General features: G+C 47.2%; 1 protein-coding gene across 1 annotated transcript in view; it reads right to left on the reverse strand.

Moving 5' to 3' along the window:
- Window positions 1-14,651, reverse strand: part of DNER (delta/notch like EGF repeat containing) — a 312,868-nt gene extending 298,217 nt beyond the window's left edge. The window contains exon 1 of the mRNA XM_025463331.3: window positions 14,376-14,651. Within this exon, the coding sequence (XP_025319116.1) occupies window positions 14,376-14,651 (276 nt within the window). The remainder of the gene's footprint in view (window positions 1-14,375) is intronic.
- Between the last annotated feature and the right edge of the window lie 409 nt (window positions 14,652-15,060).

Below are 15,060 nucleotides of genomic sequence, written 5' to 3' on the forward strand. Positions count from 1 at the left end.
TTTTCTCATTATGAGGTTTTTCTATAGAAATAAAAGAATTCCCTTTGCACAACCAAGAACACCAATGGCCAATTTCAAAGAGTGAAAATGAGGGTAAAGGACCACAAAAATCCCTGGTCAGGAGAAATGAAGTTTTTCTCAGGGGGGGGGAAATGTGAAAAACATGATATGGAGATTAAAGCAGAAGCGAAATTTGCATTTTGCTGAATATTAAGATTAGCCTTTTTCTGCCCAAGCCTGGATGAACAACACTTTTTGAAATCAAACCATTACACCATCAAGAACTTTTAAAAAATACTCTATTATCCAATAATATCATCAAAATTAACTTGGCAATTTTAACAAAATACTAAGGAACCCATGCCAATTTTTAAAGGAAAACTGCTGAGTAGTTCTTTAAAAAGAAGGAGGAGGAGACGGAGGAGGAGGAGGAGAAAGATCTTAGTAAAATGGTTGCAGTATTTCCGGCTCAAAAAAAAGTAAATTACAAGTATTTAAATATGATTTAGAAAATCCATGCCAACCCTTCTTAAAATAGGCATAAACTGGGGATATATTTAATTGTAGATTCTAAAAAGACAATTGGATCAGCCCTATCAATATAAATCTAGGCCAAAATGGAATTCTTCAAAAGCAAACTCCTGGTTCAAATCAGGTAACTCTCAAAATATTGTATAGCACAGTACTGGTATCAAGCATTAGAGCTCTAAAATTAATCAACCACCCCGTTGATAAGTTTGGCTAAATAAGAACAAAAATAATAAGCTCCTAAAGATCAAAACACTGAGTGAGCATCAGCAGAGCCAAGAGAAAAATGATAAACAGAGAAAAAATATTTAAACATAAAGAACAAAAAGTTAATTTCCTTCAATAACAAAGAGCTACTACAAATCAGTTTGGGGGTGGGGGGAGGGGCAACCCAAAAGAAAATTAGGCAAAAATAAGAACAGGCAATTCATGAGAAATGTTCTCCTCATTTGTAATTTTTAAGATGCAAAGGGAACCAATGAGATACCATGTTTTATCGTTAACACACAAAAATAAAAGAAAAACAGGAAAACCAGTAATGACAAAAATGTGGGTAAATAGGCATTTTCATATGCTGCTAGTAAATATGCAAAACTGTCCAACTTTTTTGGATGGCAATTTAGCAACATTAGAATATTTTATCTACATAACTTGTAACGTCTATACACACACACACACACACACACACACACATATATATACATCATTGTGTGTATAGTCATTGCAACATTATTTATAATTGAAAAAAATGTAAACAATGTACTTCAGTAAATATTAAAATATAGTCACACAATCACAGGAAGAAATACTATTCCGTCATCAAAAAGGATGGGTTTGTTTCTGTTTTAGGACATGGTAAGATGTTCAAAACAGATGAAGAAAAAGTTATAGAACAGTATGCATAGGATGCTTTTATTTTTATATAGAATAGCTGCATATATGAGTATTTAGCTTCATATATGCTTATAGGTACAGAGAGGAAAATATAAAATTCTACAGCAGAAGGTAAATAATGATCAGTACGGAAGCATGAGATCAGTAGAAGGGGTGGAAAGAGGATAAGAAAAGTTTACGAGTGGGCTCTTTCCACTATAGGTTCACAGATTTTGTAATGCCCTAACATACTTTGACAGTTGTTCTTAAAAGGATCCATGAAGATGTAAAACTATGAGCTAAATTAATATTTTAAATGCAAGTTAACACAATTTGCCTTATATAATTGTTTTGCAAGAATTTAAAGTGCTATGGATGTACGCTTCAGAAAAAAAATGGGGAATTGGAGTAGGGATTAGTCAAGCCTTTGAGGTAAGGTTGCCAGATTTAGCAAATTAAAAATATAAACTCCCAGTTAAATTTGAGTATCAGAAAAACAGTATGTAATATCCATGGGGCAGAGAGAACAAATTTAAAAGACTCCCACAACCTGATTCCAAGACTTACTATAAAACTACAGTAATCAAGACAGTGTGGAATTGGCAAAAGGATAGATATATAAAGTCAACCGAATACAACAGAATAGAGGCTAGAAAGAGACCCACATTTATGGTCAAATGATTTTCAACAAAGTTGCGAAGATAATGCAGTGGAGAGAGTCTCGTCAACAAATGTTTCTGGAACAACTGGATATCCATTTGCCAAAAGTGAATAAAAATTGCCTATATATTGCACCACATATAAGTATTACCTCAAAATGCGTCAGAGACTGAAATGTAAACTTCAAACAGTCCAGCTCTAGGAGTAAATAGGAGGAAATTTTTGTGACCTTAGGTCAAGCAAAGATTTCTTAGGCCACAAAAAAAAAGTACAAGCCACAAAAGAAAAAAATATTAATAAATAAGACTTCATCAATATTTAAAAACTGCCCTTTGAAAGACACTGTTGAGAAAATGAAAGAAGAAGGGGTGGGTGCCTGGGTGGCTCAGTCGGTTAAGCATCCAGCTCTTGGTTTCAGCTCAGGTCATGATCTTATGGGTCATGATCTCATGGGTTGTGAGACTGAATGATGGCTCTGGCTCCATGCTTAATGGAAAGTCAGCTTGGGGATACTCTCCCTCTGCACTTCTCCCTCTCCCTCTCTCTCTCTCTCTCTCTCTCTCTCTCTAATCAATAAATAAATCTTTAAAAAAATGAAAACAAAAATACAAGCCACAGATTAGGAGAAAATATCTGCCAGCCATATATCAAATCAAGGATTTGTACCCAAAGTACAGAAAGAACTCTCACAACTCATTTGAACAGACACTTCATCAAAGACAATGTATGGATGGCAACTAGTATATTTTTTTTAAATGTTCAGTATCATTAGTCGTTGGGAAAGTTTTGGTTTTGTTTTTTTTTTTAGTTTTTTTTTAGTTTTTTTTGTTTTGTTTTGTTTTGTTTTGTTTTGTTTTGTTTGAAAAGGGTTTGCATTTATTTCTAGACTCCCCTCCCAACAAGGAAAAACAAAATCTAAGATTTTGCTTTCAGTGCTCTTAGAGTCTTGGAATAGACCATGGGCACTGATTTGGTTTTACAGTGATTGAGGTTAGGATGACAACATGTAACTTAACATGCACACCTACTAGAACAGCTAAAATCTAAATCACCTGCAAAACCAAGAACGGCTAAGGATGCAAGCAACTGAAACTCATTTGTTGCTAACAGGAATGCACCATGGTACAGCCATCCTGGAAAACAGTCCGGCAGCTTCTTATAAAGTGGAACTTGCACTTGCCACATGACCCAGCAATCCCACTCCTGGGTATTTGCGTAAGGAAACGAAAATCTTATGTCCACTTAAAAACCTCCACATGAACATTTATGGCAGCTTTATGCACAATCACCAAAATCGGGACATGATCCCAATGTCACCAGTTGGTGAAAGAATAAACCGTAGTGTATCCGTACAATCAAATACTAGTCAGCAATAAAAAGAAACACACTCTGGACACACACAGCCACACGGGTCAACCTCAAAAGCATTATGTTAAGTGGAAGGTGCACACACGTTACGTGATTTTATTTATATGATATTATGGAAAAGACCAAACTATCAAGACATAAGTCAGACCCATGGTGGCCAAGGGCATAAGCCCGGGACAGAGTCTACTACAAAGTAGCTCAAGGAAGTGTATGGGGTGCGAGGAGCAATTCCATATCCTGATTACGGTGGTAGTTACACAACTGTACATCAAAAGGCCTCAAACTGAACACTTTAAAGTATGAATTTCACTGTATGTAAGTCATGACTCAACGAAAAAAAAAATGTCTGGAAATCCTCTGTACAAGGAACAATAGGGGAGGTCAATTAAGAGGTTCTGGTTTTCTCTTCATGGTTCCTATATAAGTATCTTCCCTTTCCAAGGTAATATATTGAGGATGTATTTAACACTTTGCCTGTTCTGATACTTTCCATGTTGCTTGATAATTAAGCATGCGATTTTGCCTGAACGTGGGAGACGGGCCATCCCCCTCATGGGGTTGGCCTTCCAGTGGCCAGAAATCAGCCCATTTACTACAGACTCTGGTTCTTATTTCCCGTGCAAACAGAGAACTAGATCTTATTCATCTCCTGTGATTACTTCCACCACCACTGAATGCCTTCCATAAAGGAGTTTCAATTTGCCTCTGCAACCCAAAAGCAATCACAACTGTTTCCTTAAATTAACTACAAGCAGCAGGTAAGTGCCAGCACTGAAACCCTAAAGGATGCGCTGGCTTTCGGGAACTGCTAGCAAAGAGAGCAGACACGTTGCTCTTTTTAAGAGCCTTTTCTTTCAAACACACTTATTTCATTTCTCAAATCCTCGCTCTTTTTCAAAAGCCTCATGCCTTTTCTCTCTCTTTAAGAAAGAAGAACCTTGACATTGTCCCAACCCAAAGCAACCTTACAGAAACCCAAACTGCCAGAGCTGGAAGCACTATCCCTCCTCCTTCCTCTCCCGGTCCCCTTGGGCACTCCCGGTCCAAGTCATAAACACAGGGCAGTCTGGGACAAGCACAACGCCAGGGCTCAGATCCCCCACTGTCACCGAGCCATAGGGACCCCCTCCTCCAGGTAAGTTGGCTTAGCCATGGACTGGAGAATCATCCACTTTTGTAGAAAGAGTTTGTGTGGTCAGAGGGCCTATTCTGCGCAGGAGGGGCTGTGCAAGCTACTGCCCTTAACCCCCCCAACCATCCGATTTACAAGTGAGGAATCAGGGTTAAGAAACCTAATAAGAGGGGGGATCCCTGGGTGACTCAGCGGTTTGGTGCCTGCCTTCGGCCTAGGATGTGATCCTGGGGTCCCGAGATCGAGTCCCACACTGGGTTCCCTGCGTGGAGCCTGCTTCTCCCTCGGCCTGTGTCTCTGCCTCTGTGTGTCTCTCATGAATAAATAAATAAATAATTAAAAAAAAAAAAAAGAAACCGGGACCCCCCTGTGTGGCTCAGGGGTTGAGCATCTGCCTTTGGCTCAGGGCATGATCCTGCGGTCCAGGATCAAGTCCTACATGGGGCTCCTTGCATGGAGCCTGCTTCTCCCTCTGCCTATGTCTCTGCATCTCTCTCTTATCTGTGTCTCTCATGAATAAATAAATAAAATCTTTAAAAAATAAAATTAAATTAAAATTAAAAAGAAAAGAAACCTAACAAGCTTGTCACTGAGCAAGGATTCAAAACCTCTACATCTAACATCCAAAGCCCTGACAGCTGGCATTTCCTCTCCCTGCTGCCTCTCTGGAAAGTCTGTGACTCGGGGGGTCCAAACGCATTCCACCAAGGCCCGATGGACGATGAGAAGTTAGACTGTGGCTAGGACGCCTCCTGACATTCAGACAATTCAGAGACAAGGGCTTGGTTTATCTGTCCGTGTATCCCCCACAGCTCTCAGCCCTGGAGCTGGCGGTGGACACCCCGCAAGGAGAAGGGACCAGGAGGACAGGAGAAAGCGGGGCTGGGGGACCAGCCCTCAGCCAAGTCAAACACATGAAAAAGAAAAGTAAGCTCCACCAGCGTTTATGGAAACATTCGGCGAGCTTCTTCCTTTGTCCAGGGCCACACAGAGATCTTCAGCCTCGTGGGCCACACTGTCCGTCGCCACCCAACTTTGTCCCTGGAGCAGCCTACGCAGTCACAGCCAACTCTTGCACAAATGCACAGGTGTGGCCGGGTTCAATAAAATCTTGATGCTGGACACTGAAATTTCCATTTCATAGAACATCACACATCACAAAATATTATTCTCATTTTGATCCCCACCCCACCCCACCCCCAAGCATTTAAAAATGTTAAAACCGGGCACCTAGGTGGCTCTGTTGGTTGAGCTTGACCCTTGATTTCCTCCGAGGTCATGATCTCAGGGTCGTGGGATCGAGCCCTGCATAGGGGCCCGCGCTGGCTGTGGAGCCTGCTTGAGGTTCTCTCCCTCCCTCTGCCTCCCATCCACTCTCTCTAAATAAATAATAAAAATGAAAATGGTTAAAAACCATTCTTAGCTCTTGACGTGGAGGGGAGGGAGAGACGATGCGGGCTGTCCTTTGCCCACCCCTGATCTAGTTCATCGGAAAAGTGTTTTGAAAAGAAAGCTTTATTAGGATTAAAAGCCAAGGCTACTGCAAAGGGATCTACTGAAAACCTCAGTGCGTTGCCCAGAACAGACCTGGCACTAGGGGAGTTACTAGACGGGCTAAATCTGTCTCCTTGTCTGTCCTGCTCCTAAACAGCGTCCCTCCCCATGCGCCTAGATCCACCCCATAGCACCCAGTGCCCTCATGGTGCCCACAGCTGCATCCCCCTGAAGCCAGTTGTGTATTCAACAATATTTGAGGGGCACCTACCATGTGCAGCCCCCGCACTGGGTGCCTGGCTGCTGTCTGGACGCCCTTCCCAGTCCTGGGTCCTGCTCTGCCCTTGCTCACCCTGGAGAGCAGCGAGGAGCCATTCAGAGAAGCCCCTCCGCTTGAGGACAACTGTCTAAGACTCACATCACGAATGTTGACTGAAGACAGGTTAGTGTTCAAATAAAGCAATAAATGATTCCATAAAAGGCTGGGCTGGGAGCGCATGCTCAGTTCACATTGTTCTTTGTTCTTGCCCCCCCCCACCCCCCGCGCCGCCCCATGGTAAGTGGAGTACAGAGGAAGAACCAATGGAAGTGAATGCTGTGGGGAGTCAGCACCGGAATCCAAGTCTTCTAGCATCTGATATATCACAGCCAAAGAAATGAATCTCTACTGATGGAATTTTGGTCTCTTTGGAAATGAAGTAGAGAAGGATTTCTTTTTCTTTTTTTTTTTTTCTTTTTGTCCAAGGGAAAGGACCTTCTAGGCCTTCCACTTTTATAAAGAAAGGCATGAAATAAATAAGATTCTTACTATAGGTGTGCACAACAGCTACCTTTTCGTTGAATGTCTCCCGGGCTAGTCACTGAGCTCGATATATTTCCAAGCCACAAACAGCTTGCAAGGTTGGCATCAGGATCCCATTTTCACAGATGAGAAAACCAAGCCACAGGACAATGAATTACTTATCCAACGCACTCAGAGCTGGGTTCCAATACATGCCGGACTCTTTCCGCTCCAGCACACACCACCCATCAAGGCTCCTTCAGGGAGACTTCAAAGTCCACTATGCAAACCTCTGCCATTTGAGGAGGATGTGGGCCAGGAATGCCAGGCCTTTCAAAACTGGATGCTTTTCTGGTGAGAATGACCAAGAGCAGGTGTTACTATATTCGTTTTCTCCGCCACGTGCTAGCGACATGCTGGACAGGCAGTGGGGGCTGCGTGGACATGACGAGGGTCTAGGGGGAACTTCTTAATCCTGGTCATACAGTCGAATTATACCTTGACAACATTTAAATGTCACCAGTGTCCAGGCCCCAGACCAGTTCAGTCACAAGCTGGGGGACAAGGGGACAGTAGGACACAGGCACTCACCTCTGTAAAAGCTCCCAAGTGGTTCTCATAAGCAGGCAGGTGAGGGGAGTGTCAGGAACGGAGGAAGGGGCAAATATAAAGAAATTCTGTACACAAAACTTCTGTTATTGAATTTTCTATTTGGGGGCCAAGATCCTATAGTCCCTGCCACTGGGTTAAGCAGCTCTGACCACAGCTGCCTACTGAATTGGTGAGACCTAAAAATACAACTCGGGCATTCTGTTTTCTGACTCAAATACCCTTCAGCTGCAGATAGGTTTTCTTTCCTGTTTGATGCTTGTGAAATACGGGCATAAACAAAACCATTTTGGATGGTACCCTGTCACATGAGAAGCTTAAGCAAAGAAGCTAAAGACAGAATGCGTTTTTGTCAGGTGGCCAAGCTGAGAAAAGTGATGTTTCCTAAGAATGCACTAGATAAACAAAATAGGAAAAGCACTTCAATTTAACAACACCAAGAAAAGCAACTGTTTCTTTCTTTCACTAAAATTGTTATAGGGTTTTGACAAGCTTTTCTCATTCATTTCAAAGGAAAATGAAGTCACTGGGAATTTTCTGAGAAATTATCCATTTATTTCAGAATCAAAAGAACTACACGTTTATCAAAATTTTAATACAAGGAATTGTTCCTTTTGGATGCTTTTGTTGTAGCGTAACTCTTCCTGGTAGGTGGAAAAAAAAGCTAAAAGCTGTTTGTTGAAGAAAGACAATCTCAGGGAATAAACTGGCATAATCATATTCTATATGGAAATCTTATAATCCTTTTTTCTTGGTATACTTCGTATTTGTGCGACATTTTACTTTAAAAAAAATGTTTTAAAACTCCATAGTTCTTTCTACTTACTGATAAAACTTTACTGTATTCCCATTTGCGAATTTCATCTTGTCTACAAAGAAAATAAGGCAAATGTATTAGTCCATTTATTTATTTATTTATTTATTTATTTATTTATTTAGTATTAGTCCATTTTAGAGAAATGAACATGGAGGTTCAGGGATATTCCATCACTCACCCAAGGTCCCAAAAAGTTGACAGAGGAGCCAGAAAAAGAGGCAGTGTCTCTTGGGGTGCCTGGGTGGCTCAGCTGGTTAAGTGTCTGCCTTGGGCTCAGGTCATGATCCCAGAGCCCCGGGATCGAGCCCCTCATTGGGCTCCCTGCTCAGCAGAGTCTGCTTCTCCTTCTCCTTCTGCCACTCCCCCTGCTTGTGTTCTCTTGCTCACTTTCTCTCTCTCTCTCAAATAAATTTGTAAAAAAGAAGCAATGTCTCTTGACACTTCAGCTAATATTGGACATTCTGCACACATCGCCATGTGACTGTGAGTCAGTATATGTGCATGTGAGTTTCTGTGTGTGTGTGTGCATGTGAGCTTGTGTGTGTCCGTGTGCAAAAAGTCCACTAGACTAATGCTGTGCAAAGAGCCAGAATTCTTTTTGTTGCTTGTTAGCTACCTTCCATTAAAATTGGATTGATCCGGGCACCTGAGTGGCTCAATCCATTAAGCATCCAACCCTTGGTTTTGGCCCAGGTTGTGGTCTCAGGGTCCTGAAATCAAACTCCACGTCTGAGCCATACTCAGTACAAAATCTGCTTGAAATTCTCTCTCTCTCTCTCTCTCTCTCTCGCTCTCGCTCTCACTCTCTCTTTCCTTCTTCCCCTTTCCCCCCACTTGTGCACACTCTCACTACATAAATAAAATCCTTTTTTAAAATGGGTTCATCAGAAGCAGAACCATTGTTTCAAGTTAGCATGTTTAATCAGAAGAGAGGATTATAGAATCAGCTTAGTGAGTAAAATTAACTTGCATGAAAAACAGCTCCGCAAGCAGCCCCTTTCTTCTCCAAGTGCAGAAATTGACACATTTTCATTTTAATCCCAAAAGATAAGATTCCTAGGGAACGTGAGATGAAAAAACAAACAGGTGCCTGACGGCTTGAATATTTGGCAAAGGATTATTTCATTACAACAAAAAAGTTTTACAAATAACATAATGCAGATTAAAATTATTTAAATCATCACTACTTTGGCCCATTTAGAAGGGAGCAAAAGAAAAAGGACTGAGCAGCTGCCGCCCCTGACACCTGCCTGCTTTCCCCAATGAACCCAAAAGGCAAGAAGAGCAGTCTCGATCTTTTTGAAGTTGGAGGTTTTTTTTCCAAACCCACCAGAAATATTTGCATTTCTTTTATTTAGTGCCCATTTGCTTGTCATCATGGGAAAAATAACCTCAGCTAGGACCCAGAATTCTAACTCCGAGGTGAAAGCCCTGCTTGCTGTGTGCGGCATAAGGAGAATTTGCTGTGTCTTTGTCATTACCTCAGCTGAGCAGAACTGTTCAAGCTCATTGTTTTCGAGCAAAACCAGCCTCAGGTCATTTCATCTCCTTTTTACTGATAACACTCAAAGAGGTTACAGCCCTCGCATAAGGTCACACAGCTAATAAAGCAGGGTCAGGACTGGACTTTAAACTCTACAGCTCTGCATCAAACCAGCTACTTGGTTCAAACGCCAGCTCTACCACTCACTAGCGGTGTGACCTTGGGCCAGTCATTTAACTTTTCTGCACTTTATATTACAAGGATGGTTGCTGCACCCAGTTCATCAAGACTGGTGAGTTTTATCTATAACGCCCCCAAAACCGTGCTGGTGCATGACAAGTACTCGAGTACTTAGCAACCATCATAATCACCACCACCATCATCATCATTATCATCACCATCATCACCACCGTCACCACCACCATCATCACCATCATCATTACCATCATCACTACCACCATCATCATCATTACCATCACCATCATCACCACCATCATCACCACTATCACCATCACCATCATCACCACCATCACCATCATCATCACCATTGTCATCACCACCATTATTATCATCATCATGTCTCTGCAGGGTAGTTTCCGTATATATTTTTAGAATCCACTGAACCTTCATGATTTACTATGTTTAAGTGTGATAGAGGCCTTAGAAAAATATGTACTTTAAGTGTTGTATGATTTTCATGGCAATCAAAATGTTAGATTAGTCATTCGGTCAAAATGAGCTTTAATCTCTGCCTTTGACAAAAGATGACAACACTCGTTCCGTCCACCTCACACAGTTAGGTAATGAGCATAGGACATGTGTACAAAAGTTAGAAAAGAAAGGAAAGGGGTGGTATTTATGGAAGAACCACGGGTGCTCAGTGATTTACGACACTTAATGTAATCCTCCCCAAAAACCCTGTTGTGGATATCCCACAGACAGGATGGTCACCCACTCAAAATTTGGTTTGAATGTCAAGCCTGAAAATGCCACACACACCGCAGCAGGCTATGAACAGGTTTCTTGCTCACATAATGGGCCTTTCTAGAGATATCAGCTCCCAAATGGATCCGGGGGGCGGGGGGGGGGGGGGGGGGGGGGGGGGGGGGGGGGGGGGGGGGGGGGGGGGGGGGGGGGGAGGGGGGTGCTCAAGAGAGAAGAAAGGAACGGGCCTAGGGTGGGGGGCGTGACTGGGGAGCTCAGAGGGCGGGGCCGGGAGCTCAGGGGGCGTGGCCGAGGAGCTCGGAGGGCGTGGCCGGGGAGCTCAGGAGGCGTGGCCGGGGAGCTCAGGAGGCGTGGCCGGGGAGCTCAGGGGGCAGGGCCGAGGAGCTCAGGGGGCGTGGCCGGGAGCTCAGGGGGCGTGGCTGGGAAGCTCAGGGGGCGTGGCCGGGGAGCTCGGGGGGGCGGGGCGGGGCGCCTGGGCGGGGCTTCCGCGGCTGGAACCCGCCCCAGCACCCAGGCTTTCGGGTCCGCTGGCCCGGATGAGCGGAGGCTGGAAAGCTGTCAACAGCCACACAGCAAAAACCCAAACCGGACCCTTCATTACAGACCCCGGGAGGTCGACCTCGGTCTCAGAGATGAGGAAACCGAGGCGCGGTCAGGTTAGCTCACGGCAGGCAGGGTTTCCTGCGGCGGCAGCGCAACTTCTGGCCGCACACCCCGCTGCCCACCGCCCAGCCCGCAGGGCCGCCGGCGCCCGCCACCAGCTGCCGCCAGCGCCACCGCCTGCACCCCCGGCGGGCCAGAGGCATCCGCCGGCCGCCCAAACGCTGAACACAGCCTGAATCCATTTTAATCCTAACCAGGGGCTTCTGGCTTTCTGCATTTTCATAAAAAGAAAAGAAAGAAAAGAAAGAAAAAAGAAAAGAAAGAAAGAAGAAAGAAAGAAAGAAAGAAAGAAAGAAAGAAAGAAAGAAAGAAAGAAAGAAAGAAAGAAAGAAGAAAGAAAGAAAGAAACGAGAAAATAAAAGAGAAAAGAAAAGAAAAGAAAGAAAAGAAAAGAAAGGAAAAGAAAAGAAAAGAAAAGAAAAGAAAAGAAAAGAAAAGAAAAAGGAAAAGAAAGAAAAGGAAAGAAAAGGAAAAAAAGGAAAGGAAAGAGAAAAAAGAAAGAAAAAACTTCCAAGTTTGGTTCCATTGTTTCCATTGCTCACATTATTGTCTTTGCGATGGGGGAGGGGTGACGCTCTGTGTAAAGGCTTCTCTTCACCAACCGGCAATTCCATCCCCAGTGTATCCAGCGAGCATGGAGCATGCGGTTCTAGCTCAGTACGCCGCGTCTGTAAGGGCTAACCTCCCTTGCCCTGATCTGTGATTGAGAACGCGTAAGGGGTTTTTCCCTCCCCTCTGTTTATCTTCTCTCTTGAGATTGCCTTCTTTCTCCCCTCTCACTCCTAGAAAATGAGAGAGGGGAGATTGCCTTCTTCCCCCCCCCCCCTGGAAAATGAGAGTGGGGAGACTGCCTTCTTTCTCACCCCCCACCCCTAGAAAATGAGAGCCGAGTACTTCTGCAACATCATGAAAGATTTCATTGAAATTACTGGGATTCGATTTTCCAGGGGTTATAAAGCTCTGAATCATCTGAGTTAAGTTCTTCTGGGTAACCCAGCCAGATCGGGCTCCAATATGCTAAGCTTTCCTGTTAGAATCATACTTCCTTCAGCTCTCTCCCCAAGGAGGAACTCAGAACACTGGATACTGCTTCTCCTCAGGTGGGCAGCACTCCACAGCTCACACCGCCTGGAATGGGAGCTACACTAGAACCCCGAATCTGTTCTGAACCAGTTGGTTCTGCAATATTTAGGAATTAGTTTGTGAGTCTTTCCTAGATGAATTACATTCCATATCAAGCCACTACTTAGGACCAAAAAAAAATATTTATATTTCTCTGTTAGTCATCTAGGAAAAGTGCAGAGGTTTTTCCCTTACTTGAAGATTGCTTATAATTTTCGAGTCACACACACACACACACACACACACACACACATCTCAGAGTTGGGTTAAATTCCCAATGCCCAGCCTTTCTTTCCCTTTATTTAAGCTGAAGAACACACTAACCTACCTCTTTCTGTCCATCGCTACTATACTCTGAGTCTGAATCGACTATGTCTTTCAAGGATGGAACTCAGGCATGCAGATATAACAGCAGTTTGATAAAAAGCATTCCTGCAACTCACTTCTTCAGGAAAAATCATACAAATCATCAATCAACAGGGGAAATTAGTAAGCAAGATTTTGTCCTAATGGTTAGAAAGGCTTCAACAGCAAATTCCCCAAAGAGTCATCATGCCCCAAATCCACTCCGGATGTTGGTATCACACACACACTCATCATCATCATCATCATCATCATCATCATCATCATCATCATCCCCTTTGAGGAAATTCAAGCTTATTGGAACCAGTTAACAAAGAAGGGCACAACACTGAAAAGGCAGATTCAGGTGGGCAATTTGCTACTAAAGAAAAATAGGAAACAGAGCAAAAAATCCTGGCTGTCAAGGTCAAGCTTCTCAAACCCATTTAGCTCCATTAAAAAAAAAAAAAATTAAAGCTTATCTCATCTCATCTCATCTCTTCTGTGGCCCTTCTTCTCCCGCAGAAAGAAGAGTCCATTTGGGCATTCTCAAAGTAACTCTTGGGGCATTTTATAAAATTCTTATGAAACAAACTCCTCCACTCCCAATGTAGGAAAGAAAGCATTTGATCCCAGTTATGTTCCCATTCACCCGGTTTTATTTAATAATTCCAGAGAAATCCCTTATTTGCCCCCCCCCCCCCGCCCTGGAATAGAGACTTGAGGATTTTCGCCCCCGAACACACAACAATACTGAATCGCCTGTTGGAAAATGTTCACGTTAGTAGGTTAAGAGGCTGCACGGGGCGTCAGCGGGCTTGTAATCCAGCCTCATTCGGTACGTTCTGCCGAATTCTCTTGTAAACCCCAAATCCCCGGACGGGGACGGCCGCGGGCCACCCGCACCCCTCGCGCCCGCCCCCCGCCCCGGCGCAGCTTCCCGGGCCCCGCTCCCGCCCGGGATGGGGCCGAGCGCGCGCCGAGGGGCGTCCAGCCCGGGGCGCCCCGGGTGCCCTCGAACGCCCCCGACTGTGGCATCGCCGCGTCCGGAGCCCGCAAAGGGCTGGTCGCAGGCCGCGCAGGGGCAGCTGCCCTCTCGGCCTCCGGCTGCCGCGCCGGGACGCCCAGGGCCGGAGGGGGGGGGCCCCAGAGCGTCCGGCCGCCCGGCACGGAGCCCATCACCCTCCGCGCCCGCGGGGTCCAGCCGGCCCCTCCGAGCCGCCCGGGCCAGCAGGGACCCCCGGCTCTGGCGGAGCGCGGCTCGGCCCGGGCCGGGAGGGGCGCGCCGCTTGGTGGCCAGTGGCCGTGGGTGGCGGCCAGGCCCGGGAGCCGCGCGCCCGAGAGCCCCAGGCTGGCACGGCCGGAGACCCGGGCTGGGCAGGGCAGGGGCACGTGCAAGGTCGGCCCGGCCAGACGCCCCCGGTCCCCGGCGGAGGAGAGGCCGGTGTCAAGCTCGCGGGAGCCCCGCGCGGGGCAGCGCGCAGCGGCGGGCGGACCGGGGCTGCGGGTCCCCGCCGGCGCCCCGCCCCGCCCCGCGCCGCCGGGTCCGCTCACTCACCTGGCAGTTGGCGCCGGAGACGCCGGCCGGGCAGGTGCAGCGGTAGCCGGGCTCGCCGGCAGCGGCGGGGGACTGCGGGCCGGGCGCGGGGCGCGGGGTGCACACGCCCCCGTTCCGGCAGGGCTGCGCGGCGCACGGCCCGGGCGCGGGCAGGGGCGCGGCGGGCACCGGGCTGGCCAGGCAGCCTCCGCGGGGCGCCGCGCCGAGCAGCAGCAGCAGCAGGGCCGACGCGGGCAGCAGCTGCGCGCCGGGCGCCGGGGCGCGGCGGGGCGGCATGGCCGACCGAGTGGGCGCGGGCGCGGGCGCGGGAGCCGGAGCCGGAGCCGGAGCAGGAGCTGGAGCTGGGGCGGCGGCGGCGCGAGCGGCGGTGGCGGCGGCGGCGAGGGCTGCTCCGCGGGGCCGGGCGCCTCCTGCAGCTGCGGGGCTCCGCGGTTCCCGGGGCAACGGCGGGCGGGGCCTGGGGGCGGGGCCTGGGGGCGGGGCCTGGGGGCGGGGCCTGGGGGCGGGGCTCGGGCGGGCGCGGAGAGGGGCGGGCGGGGGCGGAGAGGGGCGGGCGGACCCTTCCCCCGCGGGAGTTGGGGCGCGCAGGCCGGGGGGTGCGGCCGGACCCCGAGGGCGCGGCGGCGGGGCTGGGCGGTGCTCGGGAAGCAGAGGGGTGGCGGGGTCCGCGGCGGCGCGGGGAGGA

Source organism: Canis lupus, chromosome 25 (assembly GCF_003254725.2).
Source record: "Canis lupus dingo isolate Sandy chromosome 25, ASM325472v2, whole genome shotgun sequence".
NCBI classification, from domain to species: domain Eukaryota; kingdom Metazoa; phylum Chordata; class Mammalia; order Carnivora; family Canidae; genus Canis; species Canis lupus.